This window comes from Aptenodytes patagonicus, chromosome 1 (genome assembly GCF_965638725.1).
Source record: "Aptenodytes patagonicus chromosome 1, bAptPat1.pri.cur, whole genome shotgun sequence".
In the NCBI taxonomy this organism is placed as follows: domain Eukaryota; kingdom Metazoa; phylum Chordata; class Aves; order Sphenisciformes; family Spheniscidae; genus Aptenodytes; species Aptenodytes patagonicus.
The window spans coordinates 15,899,839-15,925,907 of record NC_134949.1 but is presented as its reverse complement, the minus strand read 5'-3'; the positions used below and the strand labels follow the sequence as shown (position 1 = coordinate 15,925,907).

Below are 26,069 nucleotides of genomic sequence, written 5' to 3'. Positions count from 1 at the left end.
AATATTGTTCCTGGTAGCATTTTGTTTTTACTTTAAACTAAGTGTGAATATGTTTTTATGGTCTTCTCTGAAAGCACTTGTGAGGTGTCTCTCTGCTTTCATCCCGATTCAGTCCTGAAAATTGTCAGGAGAAATTATTGCTAAAACAAAATCAAAGCCAGGGTTTCCTTTTAACCTTTATATTTTTATTATGGCTCTGTCACTTTACTAAAGGCTAGCTCTGAGTAAGCCTACACACAAGGGGTGCCCTGGTGAGGCAGAGCACCAGGTGACCCACCAGTTCTTCTCTTGCAGTGGCACCAGTTTGAGTTTCACGGGGAGGCATGAGGCTGGGGCTGGCCATCCTGTTACACCTCAGTAAGTACAGATGTTACAGTTATTCAGGCCAATTTTGAAATATTACCATGTGATTTACACATCTCTCTAAGATTTTGTTAGAGTGCTTCTTTTATATGCGCTATTAAGACACATGTGACAGTGAGTCCTTATTCCCCACTCTCCTGCCTAGGAGCTATGAGTGATATGAAACCTTTAAATACAAAGAAAAGCTAATTGAGTAATTGAGTAACTGTTGTAATTGAGTCTGAATCAGGTCCTGAAAGGGGCAATCATTATCTACTGACAGCTAATATCGTGGACGTGGATAAATAAAGAAGGACAGGCTAACCAAACATATGCATGGCTTTATACCTAAAAAGTCAAGCTTCACTCATCATCTGAAGTATAGCCTGAGCCATAGACTGAAACCTGGCTGTAAAATACTGTATATTTACTGCTGTAATTGCATTACTGCTTCTGGTGTTCTGTGGGATCTTCATGTATTGATTGTATTTTTTTTAACTGCACTCTTTATAACAAGTTGAGCCAAGTAAAGCTGAACAGATAAAGCCTCCAAGGTACCCATTCCTGTTCAGGGTTTCAGGATAGAACTTGTTTAAAAGGACAAGCCCCGTAAGGGAAGTTGTAACATAATGGGGAAAATATTTAAAGTTGTTTCAGGCAAAATAAACCAAAAGATCCTGCAGTTATTTAGAGAATTCAGAATTATTCTGTTTAATTATTAATGACCATTCCATGGGGTCTGAACGGAGGGTTCTGGGACCAGACCAGGAGGTTCATTACAAATCATCAGAAAATCTGAGGGACCCTGACATCAATCCCGGTCTCAGTTCCACCATTATCACTTGGAAATCAGCAGAAATCAGCAGAATTAATCCAAATCTGGCTCTGCTCACAGAGACAGTTAATTGAAATGTCTGTGATTCTGCTGCAGGAGTGCTGGCTATGGGTATGCCAGGGTAGGAAGCATAATAAATTATTGTTTGTAGCAGATTGGCATGTTTACTGCACAATAATGTGCTGAGAATTTAAGTTTTAGCATAGATTTGCAATATGTTAGCTGTGTTTTTTATAATGATTTTGCAGCAGGTTTGTTCATTACCAAAGCTCTTCAAGATTCTACCAAACGATATTATTAAGGACAAAAGGAGTACAGGCAAAGGATAATTTAGTTTTCTGCTGATGTTAGGATGTAACTGATTTTCTCTGGAGAATACTGTTGGGTATACAAAACAATTTCATCTCTCTTTGATCTTCTTTTGCGCTCAGCGCTGATAAGACTCCAGCATGCACAGGATGACTGTAATGCTGGGTCCTGCCACCCGGCCGTTGGGGACCTCCTCCTGGGTCGCAGCAAGCAATTAACGGCCTCGTCAACCTGTGGAATGAACGGCCCTCAGAAGTACTGCATTATAGGCTACCTAGAGGTTGGTTTGCTCGTTCTTTTTTAATAAACTGAACTCCACTTACTAACAGTATTCTCATCTGTAAAAGGAAATTGCCCAGACTAGGAAGTTTCAACTGAAGTTGTCTGAAAAAACATCAGACAGCATGACATAAGCCTGGTGGAAGGCTATGCCTTATTGCAGCACATATGGAGAGTTTGGCAGCAAACAGCCTCCACAGTGATGTATAGCTTCTCAAGAAGGAGATACATCCATGAGATGCAAATGAGCACAGGGATTTCTGAAGGAGCTTTGTTCTGCGGGTCCTTTTCCCACTCATGCCTCAGAGGTAAAGACCACAGTTTGCATGTGCGTGAGTGCTTAGGAGGAAGAGTGCGGTCCTGCAGGCTGTAGGCACTGCCTTGACTGGCCTTTGCTGGCTGGAGGACATGTCCCATACAGTGTTGAGACCTGAGGCAGCCTGTTAAGCGATTCACACCATGTCTTCTCATGTCTTTTGAACTGAAATTAGACCAACATTGATAAAAGCAGAAAGCCATCTCTGGCAGAGGAAAAACCTAGTGGTGTAGTCCAGTCTTTGGCTGTGTGGGTGGGTGGGCAGATCTGAAATGTGGGTGATCAGAGGGATGCCTGTCGCTCTCTGGCTGCAGCGATGGGGGCTGTGGGGGACCAGTGGTGTGCAGGAGCCACGGGAAGGCAAAAACGGGAATTACCCTATTGCATGTCCTGGAGGACTTGGCCCCACTGAGCTAATAAATTGTCGCAAATAGAAATATTTTCACTAAATACCAGCTGTAGGCTGAAGAGGAAGTTAATAAAACACAGCTTAATTTATAAGCATTTGAAAATAATTACAGTTTATGACCTTCTGGCAAAACGCTGTGACACATTTACAGTGCAAAGCTCTGCCATACTGAGATGGCACCAAGCAATGCTCCAAATTACTTATTGTAGCTATGGTTTTCTGCAAAATGTAAATACCTCTTTCCTCTTCCAAAAGAGCCTGTGAGCCGCTCTTCACCCTTTGCTGGTTTTCCCCACATTGTTTGAACAAGTGGATCCTGGGCACTAACTCATTGGCTGTGCTCTGAGTCTTGGCACTGCTTGGTAGACAGGCACAAAGAGCCATCTCAGAGACATCGTCTGTCTGGCCCTTAGCTGGATGACTGCCTTTTTTTCTTCCCTTTTTAAGAGGAGATCAAACAGCAATAAAAAATTAATATTTTTACTTGCCTGTACTTATCCTTTGAATTATGTAAATGCAGACTCATGAAAAGGAACAGCTATTCCACAATAATCCCTGTGATTTAATGCTGTTTCAACGTATCTTGACCCCTGTCTCCTGAAGAGAATGAGAGCCACAAATTCGGCTGCTTTGCAAAGCTTGAGAGATAGAGGCTTATGCTCTGGCAATGTGATCTGCTGTACCAGCCCCCCTTAAATGTGTGTGTCACCTAAGGTATATCATAAAGTCCCACTCAACTCAATTCTCTTTCTCACCAGCACATTCTTGAATGCTTTGCTGGAGACAGGCCAGGAAGTTTTGCATCTTGCAAAGCCAAGTGCTTCCTCCCCCAGTTCCCCTACTGATGACCTGTGTCAGGCATCATGACGAGAGCAAACTGTACTTGTGAAAGTTTGTGTTAGTCAACGTGGCAAGCTGCCACGAGCCAGTACTCGGTTGGGATGTCTTACTGAAAATTCAGACTGAAAAAAAATTAGAGTTTAACTGCTTTGTGTTTGAAAAGAAGCACTGCAAATCATTTTCAGTCTTTAATGTGTCTTATTGTTTCTAAATGTAGGTTAAGTGGTATTTAGCCCTATGATTTGATTTACTAATTACATGTTTTGAAAGGAAAAGAAAGAGGACTCAGTATTGAGGAGAGTATAAAGCTGCACACTTTCAGAGGCAAATGGGATCTGCCAGACTTGCCTTAAGTGGACACGCACGTGCTTGTCCTTTGCGGCACAAAAAGATTTTTATGGAGCAACCTTAAACATAAGTTGACTGAGTGTCATATTGTATGTGTCTATATAAACCAGAGAGTGGGTGTGCACAGTCCTGCCAAATGCTTCGATAACCTGAGCTCTCCTTACCAGAGCTTTGTGAAATGAGATGACAGTATTTTTTGTATTTCTGTCTCATCTTCTAAATTGTGTATTTGTACATTTGTCAAGTGTGGTATAGAATTACTGAATATAATATGTATTTATCGTAATGTTTAAAACATGTGAATTATACCATACCTGAGATATGATTTCATAATACAAAGATGTCCAAACCATTCTTAATACTTCTCTGTAGATCCTGAGCGTGCCGGGCAGGGTGCCCCTCCACACATTCTGGGTCATTTCCAGCTCCTGCCACTGACTTCCACTTTTTGTTTTCAGCAGCATCCCTGCCAGCCTCCCAGCCAAGGGCACCGAATCTGTGCCTCCTCCTTCAGCTCCCTCTGGGGTGCTGTGTCATCCCCCCTTCTCCCTGCCAGTGTCCCTGCCAGCCAGGCACACAGCTTAGGCATCACCTTCTGCTTTGGCTTATCCCCAAGTCCTCGCATTCAGGCTCTGCCCAAATCTTGTAGAGTCTGTCTGCGTAGCACAGCCGCCTCTGCCCGCGCTGGGCATCTGCCAGCACAACCACTGCCGTTTGCTTCCCTGTGGCACTGCTGGTTGTGATCACACGCTGCTTGGGCTTGTCCAGATGACTCAGCACGGGTCATCTCCCAGCCCAGCATGTTAACCTTCTCACCTCTCCTTAGGTCTCCCACTCAATCCCCCTCTTACCACCTTAAATAGGAGCTCCTTGCCCTCGCTTTCAAAGCCCTTTTGCAGACAAAAGCCTCTTATTCAGCATTGAGATATTGGCTAATCATTGCCACCTTCGTCTTCTGCTTGTTACATTTTCAAACAAGACCCTTTCATCCTATTGACATCCTGATTTTCCTCCTTTGCATCGTTTTTAAACTTCTCCATTTTCTCTATGCCTTCAAAAGGCACTGACAGTGGTCGGGATGGTGGTGTCAGCCCAGACCACCTACTTACATTGTACCTGGATCCAGCCTTGCCTTCCATTTGTACAACAGCACCTGTCTGCTGCTCCTGGCTGGGTCTCTGAGCTGCCAGAAAATGTGCAAAAGAGAGAGAAAAAAAATGCATAAATGATTTAATGAATGTTCCTCTTCAAGGCTTCTTCAGATCTTGAAAGATCCAGTCCTCCCTTGTATCCCTTCTGCCTCCTCACTGCCGTCTCTGGCTGAAAGTTTCTACAGCCTTTATGAGACATGAATAAAAGCTCAACTTTTAAAAAATAAATTTCTCCTGAGAAACTCTTGCAAAACAAACCATCTGGCAGCTAAACCCAGAATTAACACCTTGACAAACTTGTTCCTTTGCTCTTACTGAGATCCCTTTTCCACAACTGAAAAAATGTATTGTTTATAGAGTACCTGGGGCAAACCAAGGCCAACATTTACTATATGCATGGTTTGTGCATATGATGATTTTCTTGGGCTTGTCCCTTATATATGAAAGCCTGAGTGATTAAAAGCACAAGCACCCAAAGCAACATGAAAGGCTCCAATCTTGCAATGGCATAAATATGTGTACATCCACTGGATCTTTAGAGAAAAGACCAAATTCATCTTTTATCCTGCTCATTTTGTTTTCTAGGCTGAACAGAAATGCTTTCTCTGTGATTCCAGATACCCGTATAATCCCTATACGCAGCACAACAGTCACATGGTTGAAAATGTTATCACAACTTTTGAGCCTGATAGGAAAAAAAAGTGGTGGCAGTCAGAAAATGGTAAGTTTTTTTGTGAAAATATTACTGCAAAATGTTACCGTGAGATTTATTTATGTAATTGGGATTCATCACGTTGCCTTCGTGAAGAGATGAGACAAAACTGCATCCATTCTTTGATTCAGTAATACTGAGTGATTTAACCTACTTGTGTGTAACAATATAGGATTTCAGAAATTCTGTTTTTCTACAGACAAATTTTAAGCACAGTATCTCCAACAGCTGGCCAGAGGACCCGCAGCAGTGCTGTGTTATACACGGTGGCCATGTATTTTTCATAGTGTCTGCTTTTCAGGGAAATGTGATTTGTGGCAAAATGTACATTTGCCTACAGATGTGTAATGACAGAGTGTGTAAAACACAAATATCCATTTTAAAAAAATAGTGCTTGCAGTGTAAAGCATGAATACTTTAGGAAATAATTAAATGAAGCCTGGCTATCAACACCCTTATTGCCACATGTTAATTTTGTCGCAAGCTTCTCTGTAGTAGTTCTTCAATGATATCAATTTATATATCCTTACAGCTTCTCTGTGAAGGCATGGTAGGAGGAATAGCATCTACTCTACTTTATTTGACATATAATGAATATGTAAAAAACATTTGACTGGTTGGAAATTAAGGCATAGAAAAATTAAGATAATATGTTACCCCTATTTTGGCTATCCAGCTAAAATTCATAGGCCTTATATTTTCATGGAGTTTAGCAAGGAACTGTCACCAGTTTTGGACATCAATGTCAATAAAGCTGTGGGCCAGCTGTGAGAGGATCTTTTCTTGCTCTTGACATCTTTCTTCTGGGATGAGGTCTCATGCACATCCTGGTAAGCAGGAGCCCTGGGATGCTGCATGCAGATGTGAACAATGGGTATATCAGCTGAGCTTCTGCAACTCTCTACAGAGAATGTGTGAATTGTGGGGTTTTTTTCTGTACTTGTTGCAATTTTGGAAGATGCCTGGTGCGATAGCTCTGCTTATGACAAATATCAGGTCTGACAGTATAGAAGGGTTTAACAGATCTGTTTAGCATGAAGAAAACCCCATATTTTTATTTGGTTTCATTTTTTTCTTAGAAATAAGCAAACTATTTGGATGGATTTTAAAAAAATCTTACTGGATACAGGAAGACGTAAACCCAGAACCTTACCATCACCATCACTTACAGTCCGAATGGTCTGAACAGGACCTTTAACCATCTCCTGCAGTCTCAGTGACATAGAATCATAGAATCATAGAATCATTAAGGTTGGAAAAGACCTCTAAGTCCAACCGTCGACCCAACACCACCAGGCCCACTAAACCATGTCCCTTAGTGCCTCATCTACACGTCTTTTAAATACTTCCAGGGATGGTGACTCAACCACTTCCCTGGGCAGCCTGTTCCAATGTTTCACCACTCCTTCAGTAAAGAAATTTTTCCTCACGTCCAATCTAAACCTCCCCTGGCGCAACTTGAGGCCATTTCCTCTCGTCCTATCGCTTGTTACTTGGGAGAAGAGACCAACACCCACCTCGCTACAACCTCCTTTCAGGGAGTTGTAGAGAGCGATGAGGTCTCCCCTCAGCCTCCTTTTCTCCAGGCTAAACAACCCCAGTTCCCTCAGCCGCTGCTCATAAGACTTGTTCTCCAGACCCCTCACCAGCCTCGTTGCCCTTCTCTGGACACGCTCTAACACCTCGACGTCCTTCTTGTAGTGAGGGGCCCAAAACTGAACACAGTGTTCGAGGTGCGGCCTCACCAGGGCCGAGTACAGGGGCACGATCACTTCGCTGTGATCGTGCGGCATTGCCGGTGCCAGTGCCAGAAAGGCAGCGCATTGCATTGCCCCCGAGAGAGCGATCCAGCCGCACGCTGGGTTTGTGACAGGGGATGCCCTAAAGAGCCTAGCTGCCGTGCTGGAAAAGGCATCTTTAAATTCCCCACAGGAAAGCTGTCTCAGCAACCCCTCCAATGTGTGCATTGTGCTTTTCACTTCATTTTCATTCTCTTTTCAGGCATTGACCATGTCAGCATTAGATTGGACCTAGAAACTTTATTCCAGTTCAGCCATCTTATCCTGACTTTTAAGGTACATCTTCTACCAGAGCATTTATGTAATGTTATACACTAATTACTTAACCACAGGAATAAATTGCTTAGAGAGGCAGTGAAAGCTCCATCTTTAGAGGTTTGTAAGAACAGGTTAGATAAACACCTGTCAAGTATGGTTAAGTTATAGCTGATCTTGCCTTAGGGGAGGAGGATAGACTGGATAGCTTCCTATTCATATGCCTTCTGGTCCTATTTTCTATAAATCTGAGAATTAAAACTGAAAAAAAATTAAATTGCAAAATTAAGCACTAAAAACTTAGGACATTTCTGAACTGAGGTTGCTCTTTCAAGGTTAGTTCAGTCTTCTCATGCATATCCATTATGATCTAGATGGTTACTAATTTTTTTCTACAAAATTCCTACATTGTTATGGTAAACTTCCTTACTTAGGAAGTAATTTTATATCTATGTGGAAGGTTGCCCTTCCCTTTTGCTGAGAGGGTTCAGATGAGGAATCTGGCTTTTTCAGAGAATCATGTAACCAGCACAGTAGCCCTGTAGGAGCCTGCAAGCTCCCAAACACAGAATTTTAATTGGCAGCTGTTGGCATCCCCCAAACAGGAATGTCAATAGAACAACCCCTGAGATATCTTATCAACACCTGGTTAAGGAATTATTGAAATAATGTTTCTTGCAGACATTTCGGCCTGCAGCAATGCTGGTTGAGCGCTCCACCGACTTTGGTCAGACCTGGAAAGCATTTAGATATTTTGCACAGGACTGTGCAGCTTCTTTTCCCAACATCTCTTCTGGTCCAGCAAAAAGTGTGGGAGACGTCATCTGTGATTCAAGATATTCAGACATCGAGCCCTCTGCTGAAGGCGAGGTATTGCCAAGTGTCTGCATTTGTATGAGTTCAGATCATACATGGCTATTTTTCTGGAGCTGAGGGTCTCTTGTCTGTATCCATCAGATCCTTATACAGGTTCTGAGACATGAAGTGCTATTGACTTTACTGAAGTAAGAGGGAAAGACAAACACTGCACTTTACCCTCAGTTTCACATCCAAATGAACTCGTAAAACAACTTGTACAAAACCTTCTACTGCTCTTTCCTGCTTTTCAAATTTACATGGAAGTCCCCCTCGTAAGTGATCTTGACTCTCCATCAGCCTCTACCGCTAAAAGCAGGGGCCTGTCCTTTGATCCCTTTGGTAGGTGCTGGTCCCATCTCTACATCACTCTAGGGCACTGCTTTTCCTTCCTCCTGACACATCAATCCACCAAAAGGTCTTTTTGCCTTGCTCAGCCAAGGCCAGGTTGAAAGGGTGAGAGTACTTGCTGAATCAGGGCCACAGCCTTGTGTTTTTTCTTTTATGGGATCAGTAAAGTGGCATTAGTAACTAATGGGTTTCAGGTAACAGACTTTATATCCAAAAAGAATAGCTTCAGTGATCTATAGAGCTGTATTAATTTGTTTTGCAGGTTGTTTTAAAAGCTTTGGATCCCAGCTTTGAAATAGAAAATCCATATGTGCCATATATCCAAGGTATGGACAGTACAGATTTTTTCCAGAGATGCTTTGCGGGTGTTCCTTGTTTTGTACACCGAAAGGTTGAAAAGCTCAGCTGGTGTAAGTTAATGATGTTGAAAATTAGGTACCAAAAATCATAGGGAGACATCTGTATTAATAAATAAAATGGGCCAATCTTGTTCTCTAGCCCTGAGGGCAAACGGCACAGCTCTGCAGAGCTCATGCATGCAGCTGAACTATCTTTCCTTCTGGGATCAGGTGGCCCAACTCACACTGCCTTTTGGGAGCAGTCCCAGAGCTGTACATGAACCCACAAAGACATTGACTGGGAATATACAGGTTGGTCCCAGACAGAGCCGTAACAAGGAGGGTGCTAACGCTTACACAGCTGTGTGCCAGGAGTGGGTCCATGCCCTGGCACTATATGGGTTACTGGTCTTGGCCAATATCAGATCATTTTCACTATTTCTTCAGTATGGGGGAATTCTTGGATGACTGATCCAAGCTGAAGATTTCATACTGTTCATCTTCGAGTGAACTTGGGCTTTTGATTTCTCTTCTTTCCTTCCAGAGCTCATTACATTGACAAACCTAAGGATCAATTTTACTAAACTCCACACCCTTGGGGATGCTCTGCTTGGAAGAAGGCACAGTGATCCCCTTGAGAAGTACTACTACGCTGTCTATGAGATGGTTGTGCGGGGCAGCTGCTTTTGCAATGGCCACGCCAGCCAGTGTGATCCCATGCAGAATCTGCGGGGAGATGTTTTCCATCAGTCTGGGATGGTGCGTCATTAACGCTGTCTCCAACAAGGGCAGTCCCTACCTGGTATTTTGGGGGATGGAAGAGATGGAAGGAGGGAGAGGAAGGAAGTTCTCTGAGGACCATTAGATTGACCATTTGCAACTCTAAGTTGTAAAATGTTTCAATACAGCTTCTTCCTTTAAAACCCTGGGCTGGATTGCTCAGAAGCTGTCTCTTTGTTGGCACTAGTATGGTGTTTCAAAAGCAACTGGGACAAGACATGTTGAAAAGAGCAGCAAAATACCAGAGCTGTAATGGTGCAAATGTAATGCAGTAAGTAGCCTGTGGTGTGTGCAGACCTGAATGGCCACTCGTTGGGTGCATTCCACACTCCAGCTGGGCTTGGGGGCTCTGTGGCAGGAGAGGAGGCACTGGCACAAAGGATAGCTGATAATGCAAAGCTAACCCATGAAAAATGGATTATTAAAAAATTCAGGATCATGATTGCAAATTCTTTCCTTCTGAGAACAAGAGGTTTTTAATCCTGGAAAATATGTATCTCAATATAGAGACATGTAGGGAAAGAGAGATAGAATTTAAAAAGTTGAAGTCTCCTTTGATATCTCGAAGTATTTTTTTTCTAAATGTTGCTCAGTGGCTTTAAAACTATTTGGTTAAAGTTTGCAGGTATTCTCCAGACCTTTTACTTAAAAAACTGCGAATCATGTCAGCTGAGGGAGCCAAAGAGCTTTGAATTTTCCTGATCTTGCTGGCATACCTTGAGCAGTATCTCCTCTCCTCTCCTGTCATGTCACCTCACCTCCTCTCTGTTCTCACCACATTGCAGGTCCATGGGAGATGTATCTGCCACCATAACACCGAAGGTTTGTCCTGTGAAAGATGTAAAGATTTCTACAACGATGCTCCCTGGAGGCCAGCTGAAGGGGCACAAGATAATGCTTGCAAACGTAACTCAAACATATTGTTTTCCTTTTCAATAGCTGGGGGGTGGGTGTAGCACAATCCTGGTGCAATACGTAATGGGATGGCCGGGTTTCTGGGAGGGAGACTTTTCCATGCCTCATCTAGAAAAATAGAGGGGTTCCTGTATCCATTGGTGCTGTGTTGCCCTACAAGAAGGAGAGCTGTTTCAAGTTCTTATTTTTCATAAAGAGAAAAAAACAATAAAGAGAGGAAAAAGCCACTAATGCAAAAAAGATTATTCATTGGTTTGCACAGGGTCTTTCTTGTGAATGAAAGAAGAATTTAGACAAGGCTAAATTGTTTATTTCCACAATAATGAGTAACGTAGGATAGACAAGAATAATATATTAGGATCTGTAACAAATATTCAGCTAGATCTTTCTTCAGTGGAGCAGTGTTCCCCACTGCGTATCAGGCACACTGCCCGGCATGGGTACTTTTCCAAGTGTAGGGCCCAGTTCTGTTGTTAAGTCTCCCATGTTTCCCCCCAGCAGTAAAGCACAAGGCCTGGGAAGCTATAATCTTGCTGGGCACTGAAATCATATGAGTAGCAAGTAACCCCATGTTAACAGTAGACAGGAATGGTGGCACGATGACAATAATAGAAATCGTGGTGTGAAATATCCCACTATTTGTTTTGGTTTCAGGGTGTAACTGCAACGGCCACTCTGGCAGATGTCACTTTGACATGGCCATGTACCAGGCCAGTGGTGGGGTCAGCGGTGGTGTTTGTGAGGACTGTCAGGACAACACCACGGGGCAACACTGTGACCAGTGTAAACGTTTCTTTTACCGGGATCCATTCAAAGTCATCTCGGACCCTCACGTATGCCTCCGTAAGCTTTGCTGCTTTAGCTTCTGTAAGAATGACTCAAAATGGGGTGGTTCTGGTTCCCTTTGCTCTGAGCCCTATGGCATCCCCATGCTTAAATGTTCATAGGGTTGTAAAAATGTTACCAAACCTATAACATCCAAACTATCTTATAAAGTCGCTGCATGACAACATCCTTGAATCAGCATTGTGGAAAGGGCTGCATATTCCAACTCATTGCTAAACTTTGAAATCCAGCAGGGCTATCATCTTTCTTGAACAACATCAATATAAATATGAATAGTAATAGTGCTGTTGCTTCTGTGAGAGTCAGGGATTACAGGAGAGGTGCAAAATGATGAGAGGAGCAACAACTTTTGCTAGGTACCTGCCATACGTAAGAAAAATAAGCTTTCAGGCATGAAAGCCCTTCTTCTGAAAGATGAGCTGAATTCAGTGTTAACGTAGGATGGGAAAAATGCTCTGAGTATAATTTAATTGTGGTAATTGGTTGGCATGACAAGTGCTTAAGGAGCCAAGGGGAGATTATGCAGGGAAGTGGTGTGGTAGATGTCAGCTCTGCTGTGAGAAATGGGTAGTGCCTTAGGAAAAAATGGGATGTGTCATGAAGGCAGTGTCCCCTGCTGAATCCATTGCTTCCAGTAAATAATTCAGCTATGGCCAACTCAGACCAGCTCTGCGGAGGTGGCTCACACTTGATACCCCTCTGCAACCCTACAGCTTTCATGAGAGCATCCCCTAAAGTTATACTTTATAGTTATAGGCCCTTCTTCTCCCCAGGTACTCTGGAGAGGGTAGGGAGTGGATGAGTGACACCTATTTCTACCCAAAGCAAAGGGTGTATTTCTACTAAAGTGAGACTATAACTCTCCTCCAGAGAAAAAGTAGGTCTTGGAAACACTCTCATAATACTTCTTAACAGCGGCCGTGCATTAACTGTAAAGCATCCAACACAGCGAGCATGGATGAACATCTCTAATCTTTACAAGAATCCTGAATTTGTGCCTACTTGCAGCTCTGTAATTGCGTTTTCATGCTTATATCTAAACGTGCTTTTTTTATATGTCTCCTTGACCATGTCTGTAGCCTGCAACTGTGACCCAGAAGGTACGTTGCACAACGGCATGTGTGAGAGCCACACAGATCCTGCTCTGGGAATGGTTGCGGGCCAGTGCCCTTGCAAGAAAAACGTGGAGGGTGTCCACTGTGACAGGTGCAGGGCAAACTACTACGGGTTGAGCGGCAGTGATCCTCTGGGCTGCCAGCGTATGTAAACCACCTTTTTTGTTCTTCTTTCCAAAGCACTTTTAACAGATGGAGGTAGTTGAATGCACAGATGCACACACTAATGCACAGATACTATCTGCTTCACAAAACACCCAGCTGCCTACTATAATTTAATGTCAATGTAATTTAATGTACCTGGTGCAGCATCTGAGATGGAAAAGATGCACTTGCATCTTTTTTTTGCATCTGCAAAAAATCACTTGCAGAATACATAGTATATTATGATGGATCAGGCTGTTGTTAATAGAAGCATTATTAAATATGGAATTTAATTAAAAAGGGAGATTAAAACACATGAAAATAATTTTAGAATCAAAATCAGCACAAGGGTGAATGAAAAGCCACAGAAGGGATCCCAGGAATCGCTTGTTAGGATACTCGGACTCTGCACTACACGGTGCAGTGTCAAGATGGCAGGAGCTGCTGCCTTGCCATGAGAGCTTCCAGCCAGCTGTTCCTCCAAGCGAGGCTCGCTGAAAAACACATCCCGCCCCTACCCAGGCACACTGTGGGTTTGTGAGCATGTTATGCCCACCACATGGTACTCAGCAACATGCAAGGACTGTGCAGTGCAGATCAGCACACGGCAAACCACCGCACTGGACTTCTGCCAGTGCCCCTGCTCCCCCCAGAGAGGATCCCCACTGGGGAAACAGTCCATTCCCCGAGGGTAGTCCGAGGGCTGCAGGGTGCCAGGTCCACCTGCAAAGCATCTGTCTGGAGGACAGAGACTGCCTGTCATTCTGATGCCACATCTAAAGCAAACGCCAGTCCTGCTGCCATCACTGGGGCCCGCAGAGGTAACCGTGCATTTCTCTCCCTGCAGCCTGCAACTGCGATCCTTCCGGCAGTTTGCCTTTCTCCATCTGTGATCCTGCCACCGGAGAGTGCCTCTGCCAGCGGTTTGCCACGGGGCAACACTGTGAAAAATGCCTTGTACGTACTCAGTTTTTGTTATTACTTCTGCATGTGGTTTTAGAAGTCCCCTCTCCCATCTCCTGCCTTTTCATTGCCAGAAAAATAAACAATTAGTCAAAATTCAAAATAATTTTACAGCTGTATGCTCCCATTTTGCATTGACACATCTGGTTCTTTTTTATGGCTTGCAAACATTTGTGCAATAAAATTGCACTAGGAGGAGCACTCACAGGAAAGAAAGGAAATGCAAAATCATGTCCTCAGACCATCTTTGCTATTTCTAGAGCAACTTGCTTGCACAAATGGGGAAAATATCTGGCTATTCTTGCAGTAGGTGAGCACCCATGCAATCTGGTAAGAGAAGCAATCTCACATGGCCAAGCACAGGCAGGCAGCCCAGGAGTGCTCCAGAGCATTGTTCATCCAGGGGAATAAGTTCTGTTGTGCTTTACATACTTAAATATTTGCTGTAAAAAATCTTTCACTTTCTTTTTATCCCAGGTAGGATACTGGGGTCTTGGCAACAGCTTGTATGGCTGTTCTCCATGTGACTGTGACATTGGTGGATCCCAGAATAATTTGTAAGTTAATGTTTTCCAAGTTTTTTCTTAGTTTTGATTTTTATAAACTCTTAGGCTACACTTTCTAATTAGGTTAATAGAGTCTCAGTACAAATGGGAAAATAGAATGCAGATGTAATTTCATCACATACAAACAGTGTAAAGTCGTCTTGGGATCTTGGGCATTTATTTGTGATTTTAAGGGGGATTTACCTTTTTCCTTTGAAGCCATCTTTGAACCAGCTTGAGTCAAGATTTGTTTAATATAAAATATAAACTGCATGGTTTGAGAGAACCAGAGGCCCTAATATTAATAGAAATTGCAAGTAAGTTAGAGACTTTTTTAACTTAGCTTCGTACATCTACTTTAAAAGCTACAAATATCTTATTTTTTTCTGTTGTACTGGCTCCTATTCAAAATACATAATTTCAGAAGCAAGCTTGGTTTCAGTTGGGTTCCTTCAGGAATTTTTTGGGCAGGGGTCTTCACTACTGCTGTTAGACTTCAGACATAGGAGCACATAGTCCAGTGCCATAGAGCAGCTCCTTGTGAGCAAGTAAATCAAAGCTAGTAATCATCTGATGTGTTAAATAAGAGTGTAAGTATATGAAAGTTACAATCTCACACCAAATCAAAGGTCCTTCTGATCTCATGTCCTGCCTCTAAAATTATGGGTGATAGATATTTAAGAATAGTGATAGATACAGTAATAGATATAGGAACAGATACAAGAAATGGTTACAGGAATAGATAGTAACGGATGATCAGGAAACAAGGATTTGTGCTTCAGGTATGGAATGGACGGAGAAAGACGAAGTACGTCACGCCTCCTAAGCAATGAAAAAGTAGCACTGAATAAATTCAGCATCGGAAGGAGGAAGCAGAAGGGGTGGGTGGTAGGAAAATGTTTAATAGGGGAGGTGATCTGACAATGGAAGAAACGAAGCAAAGCTGAAACAAGGGTGGAGCTGAGCTGCTCTCGTGCTGTGAGGACCCAGCCATGCTGCACTCTTGACGTCCTCCCTTTACCAACTCTTACCCTAGGTGCTCACCGAAGGACGGTCAGTGCAAGTGTCTTCCCAATGTTGTGAGCCGCCAGTGTAACGAGCCAGCCCCAGGCTACTTCTTTTTACCTCTGGATTATTATATTTATGAAGCTGAGCATGCAAAGCCCCTTTCTGGCTCTGCACCCTTGGTACGTAGCTGGCTTTTTAGGTGTTGTACTGAGAGGGGATCCATGCAGTGGTGGCACAGGAGCCGAGGCTGAGGAGAGGAGCCCTCACTCAGAGAGCAGCCGGAGCGTCTTGTTAGCAGGAAGATACAAAGCAAGTCCCTTGACCATCCTCAGTTCAGCCTTGTTCTTCATAGACATGACTATCCCATAACTGTGGCTGTTACCAAGGGACAGTCGCTACAGCATGGTGTGACCTGCAAAGCTGTCCTTGCTGCTCCTCAAGTGCAGGCTGGTCTAGCATGAATTAGAGAAATTAATTTAATTATTTAAATTAGAGGAAGTTTGTTTGAGTTGCCAACAGCTATCACAAACTGTGATATTTCTGGGAATCTCCAACAGGGGAAGAATCAAATTTCTCTCTGCTCCATTGGACTCATTCCTGCTGCCTTATATAATGGCACTGATTGTAGCCCAATTTCCTCAAGAATTTGGCAGCCATCTGTAATGTTTTTAGAATTTTTTTTTTTTTTTTTCCCCCTCAAAATAGGGGTAGTTGTTCCCCTAGCAGAGTACAAGTCTGGAATGGATTCCTTCTGCTGCCTACGTTTTTGCGAACATTTCTTCTCCGATGTATTGTCCAGAAGCTATAGAGAAGGAATAATAAAAAAATGTTTATTTGCAGGTCACATCCACAAATATTTATCTATAATCACAACCAGTAATCATCCCACAGTCCAATAATTAAATGGAAAACAGATGTCTGGGACATAGCTTAAGAGGAAGTGCAAGTTAATTGTAAGAGAGTGAGGGAAAAGGGTTTCCAGCAGCTGCTGGGCCATAGTTTAGAGTTTCACTCAGTAGAGAATAGAGCTTGTTTTAAGAATGTGGATTTTCATTTAGCTGCCTACCTACCCTTCAACATTGTTGAGACAGTGCTGTCCCCTCTCTCATTACTTTTACTTCATAGGTTAAACCAAGCACTCTTCCAAGGTGTGACATCTATTTCCAGAAGCAAGGCTATGAGTTCATGATTGAAAATGGAAAGATTGTGTTAAACAGGAGCAAGAAACGAAGTGTAAGAAAATCTGGACTGGAACAGGTAAATTGGTACTTTAATAGTTACTTAAGGCTACACCAAATACTAAAATTTTATTTTGCAACAGAGGGCAAGGAAATGTCTGAGCATGTGGGATTCACAGTCCTAGACGTTACGATCCTGACACAAATGAAATAAATTTTTTGGTACACAGTTGGGCTGGACATTCTATAATTCACATTGACAGGTTTGCTCTGCTATGTCCAGTGCCATTGTAGGCTCAGGTTCAATGTATTGTTTAGAAGGGAGGAGCCCCCATGAAAGGTAAAATCCTTTTTTTTTTTTTGCTTGCAAGACATTTCCAACGTTGAAGTGTACCTAGATGTTAACATGGTACCTACTGCATTTAAATGCTGTCAGCTTTGTCATTGTAAGTATTGATATTTATAGCTTATAATGAAAAGTCCAGACATGTATGAAATCAAGCTTAATCCATTTAAGGTTTGCAATGTGAATGCCTGGAGATGCCAAATATACAGAGATGGATGGATTATTCTAGTCCTTCTTGTTGCTGTTGTTGCAAAGCTAGAGGAAGCTTTTCTCTATATGTGACCCTAAACATCCTACATGTGGGAGAGTTCTTAGAGTGTCGATCGCAAGCTTGTTCAGAAAATGAGGCTGGCTGATTGCTGAAATAAGTAAATAACATGGAAAAAATACTTCCTTTCTTTTTCTGAGTTTGCTTTTTGTAATTTGACTCTGTGTGTTGTTGAAAATGTCAGTATGTCTTTGCAGGGTGCAGTGCAGTTTGGACAGGACTCGGCTGTGTCGGTGGTTTTCAGGCAGCCCAGCGCCGGCCGGTCTGTCACATGGACGGGACCCGGCTTCGCCCGCGTTCCCAGCGGAGCTGGGCTGAGATTTGCTGTCAACAACGTTCCCTTTGCTATGGACTTTGACATCACAATTCGTTATGAGCCTGAGGTACTTGTGATGTCTTGTGTGTCTTATGATGTTGTGATAGATGCAGGGTATATTTTGTCAATAATAGGACACAGCAACTTGTCCCACTCTTTATATTTAAATTTAAAATTGTTTGCCTTTTCATCCTTATCAACAGAGCAACATGCCCTCCACTGATCCCCTTAACTCTTTCCACTCATATCTGAAAAATCAGCATCACAAGTATTTTCTAAGCATTGGCCAAGATTTCATCTTCTGGAGTTCCTCTTTTGGTACCTTTGCTTGGACCAGACTTTTGTTCACAAATCAGACACATGCAAAATGCAGCTCCTTTTAGATGGGCACCCTGTATTTCTAGCTGGGAGTTTCTGGGCCGAAAAATGTGCACAGGCAGGAGTGATCTGAGTAGATATTTATCCAGGGCTTTTGCAGACATCCAGCTTCCCAGTTGCTCCAGCTGGGCTCTGAGATGTGTGAACATTGTAGGAAAATAGCCAAAATCTTATTTTTTGCCTGGACAAAATTTCTCAATGATAAAGACATGTCTAGGGAAATCTGTTAACCCAAATCTGGTTAAACCCAAGTCCGCACCCATGTCTTCAAAAACACAGGCAAGTGTTTTTCTGATACCAGTATTTTTGCATGCCTTGCTCTTTCGCTTTGCAGCTCCCTGGGACAATCCCACCACTCAAGATCCTCCTTCTGTCTATTGTATTCTGTTCTCTTACTGTCATTCTGTAGCAAGCAAAACTCCCAGTGTCTTAAAACATGAGAACAATTTTGCAGTGGGCTGGTTTGATGTAGCTTTTTCCTTCTAAGGATTAGATTAAACAGTTGAATTTTGAAGACTTTTGTTACAAAGTCTTCTATGTTTGTAGTTCCTTATTATATGTGAGAGGAGGCAGATAATGAAGGTTATCTCTGGGACAACACTGTGCTAAGTAAGGAAACAACTCCAATGAGTTTAACAGAGCTGTTTCCATTTGCACCAGCTGAGGTCCCATTTCCGTCTCTGCTCTTCAATTAGCCATTGCATTTTTCACAAATAACATTATTTTTTTAGTCCTGTAAAGAACAAAGAGAAAATTTGTTTTGCCACTGCAGTGTGCAGTCTTTCAGATGGCTTTCGTTAACCCTGGCAAAGAGAAAGTGGGTTTTTCAGATACAAAAAATGAGCATAATTTTTGTCCTTTGTTTATAGTCCTTGGAAGACTGGCTAGCAAGTGTTGCCATCCAGCCCGCTGGTATTTTGTCAAGTCAACGTTGCAAAAACAAGGGCCTTTCACAGGAACAACATGCGTTGCCTCTCCCAGCTACAAAGAGGTCCGACTATTCCTGTCCTTTTGCCTGTAGATTTTCTGTGTACAAATCTTTTACTGAAGCACTGCACAGCGATAAATGTGTGGGAAAGTGGGAATATTGGAAACACATGTGTGACCTTTCCTGTTGCTGTTACACAGCAATACCACGTAGGCTCTAAGGAAGAGTCTGGTGCTCCAGTCCTCAGCCTGGCAAAGGTTTGCCCAAGCAGGAGAGCAGCCTGAGATCCTGCTGGGATTAGTCGTTGCTTTGGCGAAGATCCAACTGCAGCTATTTCAGTATAGAAAGGAAATATTGACTTAAAGTCACTGTCCTAGCCTATTTTCAAAACCAGCTTTTCGGCTTGGACCTATGCAAAGAATAGAGAGGAGCCAAGAAGGTGTGCCCGAAGTCTTGGTCAAACAGGGACAGGAAAGGACAAATATGAACAGTGAGTTGGAAACTCCTTTGCTTGAAGTAGTAATACCTGCCATTTTCAGTTTAATCTCACAAGGTTTAAATTGCGCTTGGTGAATCATGCAGGCAGAAGTCATGCAGCTTTCTCAAAGCCTGCAGGCAGTGGGTCTGGGTGTGCTCCCAGCAGCAGGGCCTGCTCAGGGCTGCAGGCATCAGGATGCAGGCACAGAGGGGAGGGAGCGCTCACAGCATCCAGTAAACTTGCCTTGTCCCGACTCCTGGCTATAACTGTGCTTTATTTCTGCTAAGCAGGATTGCACTTCTGCAAACTCCAGTCTGCCTGGAGCCAGGAGCAGAATATTCTGTGGATGTGTATTTTTCTCAGCCCTCTGCCTCTGACCCAAAGGCGAAATCGTTCATCTTGATTGACTCAGTAAGTACTTCTGTCACAATTTCCTTGAGGCTGTATTTATATCAGTATGATTTTTTTTTTATGCACTTATTCAAAATATTTTAAAATCATTTATAGTGTGTCTTAATAGAAATTCAGGCAAGTGTGCTTCTGATTACCTCCATTAGCACTGTGTTTGCATGTTTTTGTATGGAAAGACAGAATTGTATCTGTTTTAATTTTCATGAAGCAATACCATAATAGCTCACCAAGTCATACTTGTTGCATACGTTAATAATCAGAGTATGTACCTCTATCTGTTGCTCATTTATTATGAGCACACTCCACATATGCTGACAAGATGCTGTGGTTAGGGATATAAATTCATGCAGTTCTTAATCACTTAGGGGTTTTTTTTTAAATCTCTATAATTTGACTGAATCTAATTAAAAAATCATGGATATATTTAAAGATGACATTGGAAAAGTAAAATTAGTTCTGTACTTTCCTGGGAACTGGGTCCAGACATTTCCCAAGTTTCCACCAAGTCAGGAACTGGGTGTTAGTTTTGGGTCCTTCTCTTGAGAAAAATATTTTTAAGTCCATTCCTCTAGTTACTTCTGTAGAACTGGACCTGACAAGGGCTGGCCATACTTGGACATAGAACCTTCAGCTGATTTTTCTCTATCTCGGTAATACAAGGAAAAATTTTGGCCAGATACTGCTTTTGGAGTCATCAACATGGCACCTCTTAGAAGCAAAAACAGTTCTGAGCATATATCTGAGGTCTTATTATAATATTTTTTATACACAGTCTCTTTTATTTGAAGAACTTGGGGAATGACTAGACCTTCAGAATAAGACAATAAAAAATGTTCCTATAAATACATTAGCAACAAAAGGGGAGCTAAGTAGAATCTCCATCCTTTATTGGATGCGGAAGGAAACATAGTGACAAAGGATGAGGAAAAGGCTGAGGTACTTAATGACTTCTTTGCTGCAGTCTTTAATGGTAAGACCAGTTGTTCCTGGGGTACCCAGCCCCCTGAGCTGGAAGACAGGGACGGGGAGCAGAATGAAGCCCCCATAATCCATGGGGAAATGGTTAGCAACCTGCTACACCACTTAGACACACAAGTCTATGGGGCCAGATGGGATCCACCCAAGGGTACTGAGGGAGCTGGTGGAAGTGCTCACCAAGCCACTTTCAATCCTTTATCAGCAGTCCTGGCTAACCAGGGAGGTCCCAGTTGACTGGAGGTTAGCAAATGTGACACCCATCTTCAAGAAGGGCCGGAAGGAGGATCCGGGGAACTACAGGCCTGTCAGTCTGACCTCGGTGCCAGGGAAGGTTATGGAGCAGATCATCTTGAGTCCCATCCCATGGCACGTACAGGACAACCAGATGATCAGGCCCAGTCAGCATGGGTTTATGAAAGGCAGGTCCTGCTTTATTAACCTGATCTCCTTCTATGACAAGGTGACCTGCTTAGTGGATGAGGGAAAGGCTGTGGATGTGGTCTACCTAGACTTTAGTAAAGCCTTTGACACTGTTTCCGACAGCATTCTGGAGAAACTGGCTGCTTATGGTTTGGACAGGCATACTCTTCACTGGGTCAAAAACTGGCTGGGTGGCCGGGCCCGAAGAGTTGTGGTGAATGGAGTCAAATCCAGTCGGTGGCCGGTCACAAGTGGTGTTCCCCAGGGCTCAGTACTGGGGCCAGTTCTGTTTAATATCTTTACCAATGATCTGGATGAGGGGATTGAGTGTACCCTCAGTAAGTTTGCAGACGACACCAAGTTGGACGGGAGTGTTGATCTGCTCAAGGGTAGGAAGGCTCTGCAGAGGGACCTGGACAGGCTGGATCGATGGGCCCAGGCCAACTGTATGAGGCTCAACAAGGCCAAGTGCCGGGTCCTGCACTTGGGCCACAACAACCCCATGCAGCGCTACAGGCTTGGGGAAGAGTGGCTGGAAAGCTGCCTGGCAGAAAAGGACCTGGGGGTGCTGGTTGACAGCCAGCTGAATATGAGCCAGCAGTGTGCCCAGGTGGCCAAGAAGGCCAGTAGCATCCTGGCTTGTATCAGAAATGGTGCGGCCAGCAGGACTAGGGAAGTGATTGTGCCCCTGTACTCGGCACTGGTGAGGCTGCACCTCAAATACTGTGTTCAGTTTTGGGCCCCTCACTACAAGAAGGACATTGAGGTGCTGGAGCGTGTCCAGAGAAGGGCAACGAAGCTGGTGAAGGGTCTGGAGAACAAGTCTTATGGGGAGCAGCTGAGGGAACTGGGGCTGTTTAGCCTGGAGAAAAGGAGGCTCAGGGGAGACCTTATCTCTCTCTCCATCTACCTGAAAGGAGGTTGTAGGTGGGTGTCAGTCTCTTCTCCCAGGTAGCAAGTGATAGGACGAGAGGAAATGGCCTCAAGTTGCGCCAGGGGAGGTTTAGATCGGCTATTAGGATACATTTCTTCACTGAAAGGGTTATCAATCACTGGAACAGGCTGCCTGGGGAAGCGGTTGAGTCACCATCCCTGGAGGTATTTAAAAGATGTGTAGATGTGGTGCTTAGGTACATGGTTTAGTGGTGGACTTGGCAGTGCTAGGTTAACGGTTGGACTTGATGATCTTAAAGGTTTTTTCCACCCTAAACGATTCTATGATTCTATGATTCTATGAATAAATGTGAATTTAGATGACTGAGCAGCACAACGGCAGATTTGGAAACGCGGTGCTCCAGGCCTCTGTTCTTGCAATGCAGAGCACAGTAAGAGAATGTGGGAAATTCTGGTTTTCAGTGTATCTAAGCAAAAATGTTTTCTTTTCCCTCTTTAATGCCAAAGCTTGGACTTATTCCCAGAATCAGCTCTGTGGAGAACTTATGCAGTGAAAAGGATTTAGATGAGTACCAGAAGTATCACTGTATTGAAATTGCATCAGAAGTCGGACCTCATGTCTTGCCTGAAGTGTGCGCACGGCTCATAGTGAGCATGTCAGCCCGTATTCACAACGGCGCCGTCGGTAAGGAGCAACCTGTACAGGCAGCTCTTTTGGACAGTTACTGGTTTTCCCTTGAGTTTGTAGAATATGTTGACTGGAGAGCTCCCAGCCCATGGTGGTGTAGGTGAGTGAAGCCAATCAGTATGTGGTATGTATGGACGTGCAGGATATGTCCCGCTGAACCCTGAGTGCGCTGCAAACACCTTTTGGTGGCATGGCTCTCGGAGTCCATCACACCTGATGAGCTTCATGGAGCAGCATGACAGGGACCATGGCAGTGCTTGTGTGTTTTCTGAAGAGTATTTCAATCAGATGCAGCTTCACCAGATGACCAAAGCAGTAACTTTCCTACTTTTCTGGCTGCTGTAAAATGACAGAGGAGTTTTTAAGCCCTCTCCCTGGATGCTGCAGGCCAGCTGGATGCCCTGGTAGGACTTCAGGCATGATGGCACACAAGCTGATGTTCTGGAATAGATTCACCAAGAAAACCTCGGTGGTGTCCCAGCAAGAGGGCAGTGGCAGTTGGGGTTTGAAGCCCCAGGCAGTCTCCTGGACCCACCATGGAAAGGGCAGCCAGGCTCAGTGGCTCAGGAGACTTCCCTGGTGTTGGACCCAGAGAAATGGAACTTCTCTGCTCTTCCAGTAACAGAAGGGGCCTTTCTGGACAACTTTGGTGTCCAGCTCCTTTCAGGGAGCCTTGCCTCCAATGGACCTGATAGCATCTGCTTGGTTTGGGCTATTTTTAGAAGGACTGATGCCTCACTCACACATCATGTGATGTGGTCATGCCTATGCAGCCACAGACCCCCCTCATTTAAGTTTGGGCTGTGCTGACTCCCCATTAGCCTGATTCCCATAGTGATGGGATTCTCCCAACGAAACATGGCACTTTGGCTTTCTAGCACTGGCATCTGAGCATCCTGGACAAACACCCTCAGTGAGTTAGCAGACCAGCTTCACTCAACAAGTTAGTCCAAGGTGTCCAGAAAGCAGTAAACAATACACAGGTGCAGGCTGTCCAAGTACTGCTTGCAGGTTATGTCCCGTGCTGCAGCTAGACATAGATTTATATCAAACCCTTCTAGACTTCAGGATATGTCCATTTTGGATCTACATTTTGCTACGCCCTCTTCTGTCCTATCCCAAATATGTGCTGAAGGCAGTGCCCTGGATGTGGCAGCTCCAACACTGAGACTTGTGCTGGTGCCTGATACACCATCACCATCGATGCTATAGCATCAAATAATCCAAGCCATGGCCATCAGTGGTTAGTGAACCCCTGATGAGAATAATCAAGCTCTTTTCTTTCTGTTTTTAAGTGTAAAACCTGCAAGTTTATGAGCAGTCACACTCCTTTATAACCAAACCTGTCTTGATTTTCTTTCCCCTTGGCAGCGTGTAAGTGCAATCCCCAAGGGTCGCTGAATGCCAGCTGCAGTAAACTGGGGGGCCAGTGTCAGTGCAAAGCCAATGTCGTGGGACGCTGCTGCAACACCTGCTCTGCGGGCAGCTACGGCTTCGGCTTCCATGGCTGCTACGGTGAGTACTTGGCAGCCAGCACCAGTACCAGTACCAGTACCAGTATTTGGTTCTTCATGCATACCCCAACTTTTTAGGGCTTTGAATCCATGATTATGTGTGAAGCAATATAAAAAATGTTTCCACAAATAATGAATTTTCCATCCCTGCTGCTCGCACTGCCTTCGAGCAGCAATGCCAGCAATGAGCAGGAATACGTTCAGGCCACAGCTTTGCTTTCGGTGTTTTCCAGCATGCGAGTGCCACCCACAAGGCTCGCTGAGCACGCTGTGCGACCAGGTGACAGGGCAGTGCTCCTGCCGCCGGGAGGTGGATGGTCAGCGCTGCAGCCGATGTCTGGCTGGGTATTTTGGATTTCCCTACTGCCGTCCTTGCCCATGTAACGGCTATGCGGAGCTTTGCGACCCAGTGACCGGAGTGTGCCTGAACTGCCGTGGGTTTACAGCTGGAAGCCACTGTGAAAGGTAAGTTGATGGGCAGCACTGCAAAGCTCACCAAAACACTGCGCTCTCTGAAACGCGTGTGTAGCTGGGGGCCCACCTACATCCCCATGAATGCATCAGTGACCTTAACTGGAAACACAAACCTAAACCTGAGATTAAACTGGGCCTAGCTGCTGAATGGCAGGTACCTATTTGTTCGGCAAATGCATGTGCGAAGGTGCATGTAATGCCTGTGGGAGGACTGCAGGCACGGCATGCACACAGCATTGCAGCGGGGTCCCTGCAAGAAGGCATTTGAGACATGGGTGCCGTGGCACCATGTGCTTGGAGACATGTGCAAGGCACTGCGTATGAGATACACTGACTCCTGCCAGCTTTTAAATTGTCAAGAGGCTAACCTTGTGCTGAATACTCATTTTAATACCTGCAATTATCTCTGAGGAGCTTACCAGCAAATGACTTTCCCATGTGTTCCAGCTCCATTCAAAACAGTGCTCCTTTTTTTTTATTCTATACACTTGTTACCGTAAATCGGCAGATGAAGAACTCTCTAAGACTCAATTTGGAGTTTTAGAAAGCAGGCATTCTTTATTGTGGCGCCGGGTGCAAGGTGGAATTTCCACAAATCAAGCACACCTATGGCTAGATCACCGTTATATTTATACACAAGAATTACAAGGTAGTACACTCCCAATTACAATGATTGGTTAGTGATTTACATACACTTATATCTGCTGTGTCATTCTCTTCTGTTACTACGCTTGCGCAGGGGAAGGGTCTTCACCTGGGCAAGGGTCTTCTTGACCTGTGGGTGTGTTTTTTAGTATTATAATGAGGGCAGTTCACTTCAGGTTACCTTAAAATAAGTTTCATTGCCAAGTTAGCTAGATATTCATTCATCTACCTTGTCAAGTTGTCAAATAAGTCATCCCATATACAATAAAGCCTGAGTGGTCTGGTCGCGCTCTAGAGACTTAAAAGTAAGGTTAACATGGTCCAGTGACTAACACAACAACCCCTTACATAACGCTAACATGAAGATTAATAACACAGCAGCAACCCCTACACGACGTTAACATAAAGATTAATCAAAATGTTCTTATAGTTACTCATTCACTATCAAACACAAAATATAGATTCAATAAAAAAACTTATAATAATCAACACACTGGCAGCAGTATCAGAGTTCAACACAGATGTCAGAATTAAATTCGTTAGCTGTTTAGTTTAGTTTGGCTGGATTGTACCTTGTCATTCACTTTTAAGAGGATTTCCCCATGAAACCTATTGAGCTTTTCTTGCAGTGCTTTTTGGACAATACAGCCTTTGGCTATTGTGCTTGTAAGTGGCAAATAGATTAAAAATGGGAGACT

At 43.9% G+C, this 26,069-nt stretch overlaps 1 protein-coding gene across 1 annotated transcript in view; it reads left to right on the top strand.

Annotated features, from left to right (window-relative positions):
• Positions 1-323: 323 nt before the first annotated feature.
• LAMB4 (laminin subunit beta 4) overlaps positions 324-26,069 on the top strand; it is a 44,868-nt gene continuing 19,122 nt past the window's right edge. The window contains exons 1-20 of the mRNA XM_076328803.1: positions 324-357; positions 1,609-1,766; positions 5,415-5,550; positions 7,543-7,616; positions 8,277-8,465; positions 9,064-9,127; positions 9,684-9,898; positions 10,705-10,825; positions 11,489-11,677; positions 12,760-12,939; positions 13,787-13,896; positions 14,380-14,459; positions 15,484-15,634; positions 16,581-16,712; positions 17,445-17,630; positions 18,811-18,932; positions 19,638-19,758; positions 22,558-22,735; positions 24,110-24,253; positions 24,486-24,717. Of these exons, the coding sequence (XP_076184918.1) occupies positions 324-357; positions 1,609-1,766; positions 5,415-5,550; positions 7,543-7,616; positions 8,277-8,465; positions 9,064-9,127; positions 9,684-9,898; positions 10,705-10,825; positions 11,489-11,677; positions 12,760-12,939; positions 13,787-13,896; positions 14,380-14,459; positions 15,484-15,634; positions 16,581-16,712; positions 17,445-17,630; positions 18,811-18,932; positions 19,638-19,758; positions 22,558-22,735; positions 24,110-24,253; positions 24,486-24,717 (2,816 nt within the window). The remainder of the gene's footprint in view (positions 358-1,608; positions 1,767-5,414; positions 5,551-7,542; positions 7,617-8,276; positions 8,466-9,063; positions 9,128-9,683; positions 9,899-10,704; positions 10,826-11,488; positions 11,678-12,759; positions 12,940-13,786; positions 13,897-14,379; positions 14,460-15,483; positions 15,635-16,580; positions 16,713-17,444; positions 17,631-18,810; positions 18,933-19,637; positions 19,759-22,557; positions 22,736-24,109; positions 24,254-24,485; positions 24,718-26,069) is intronic.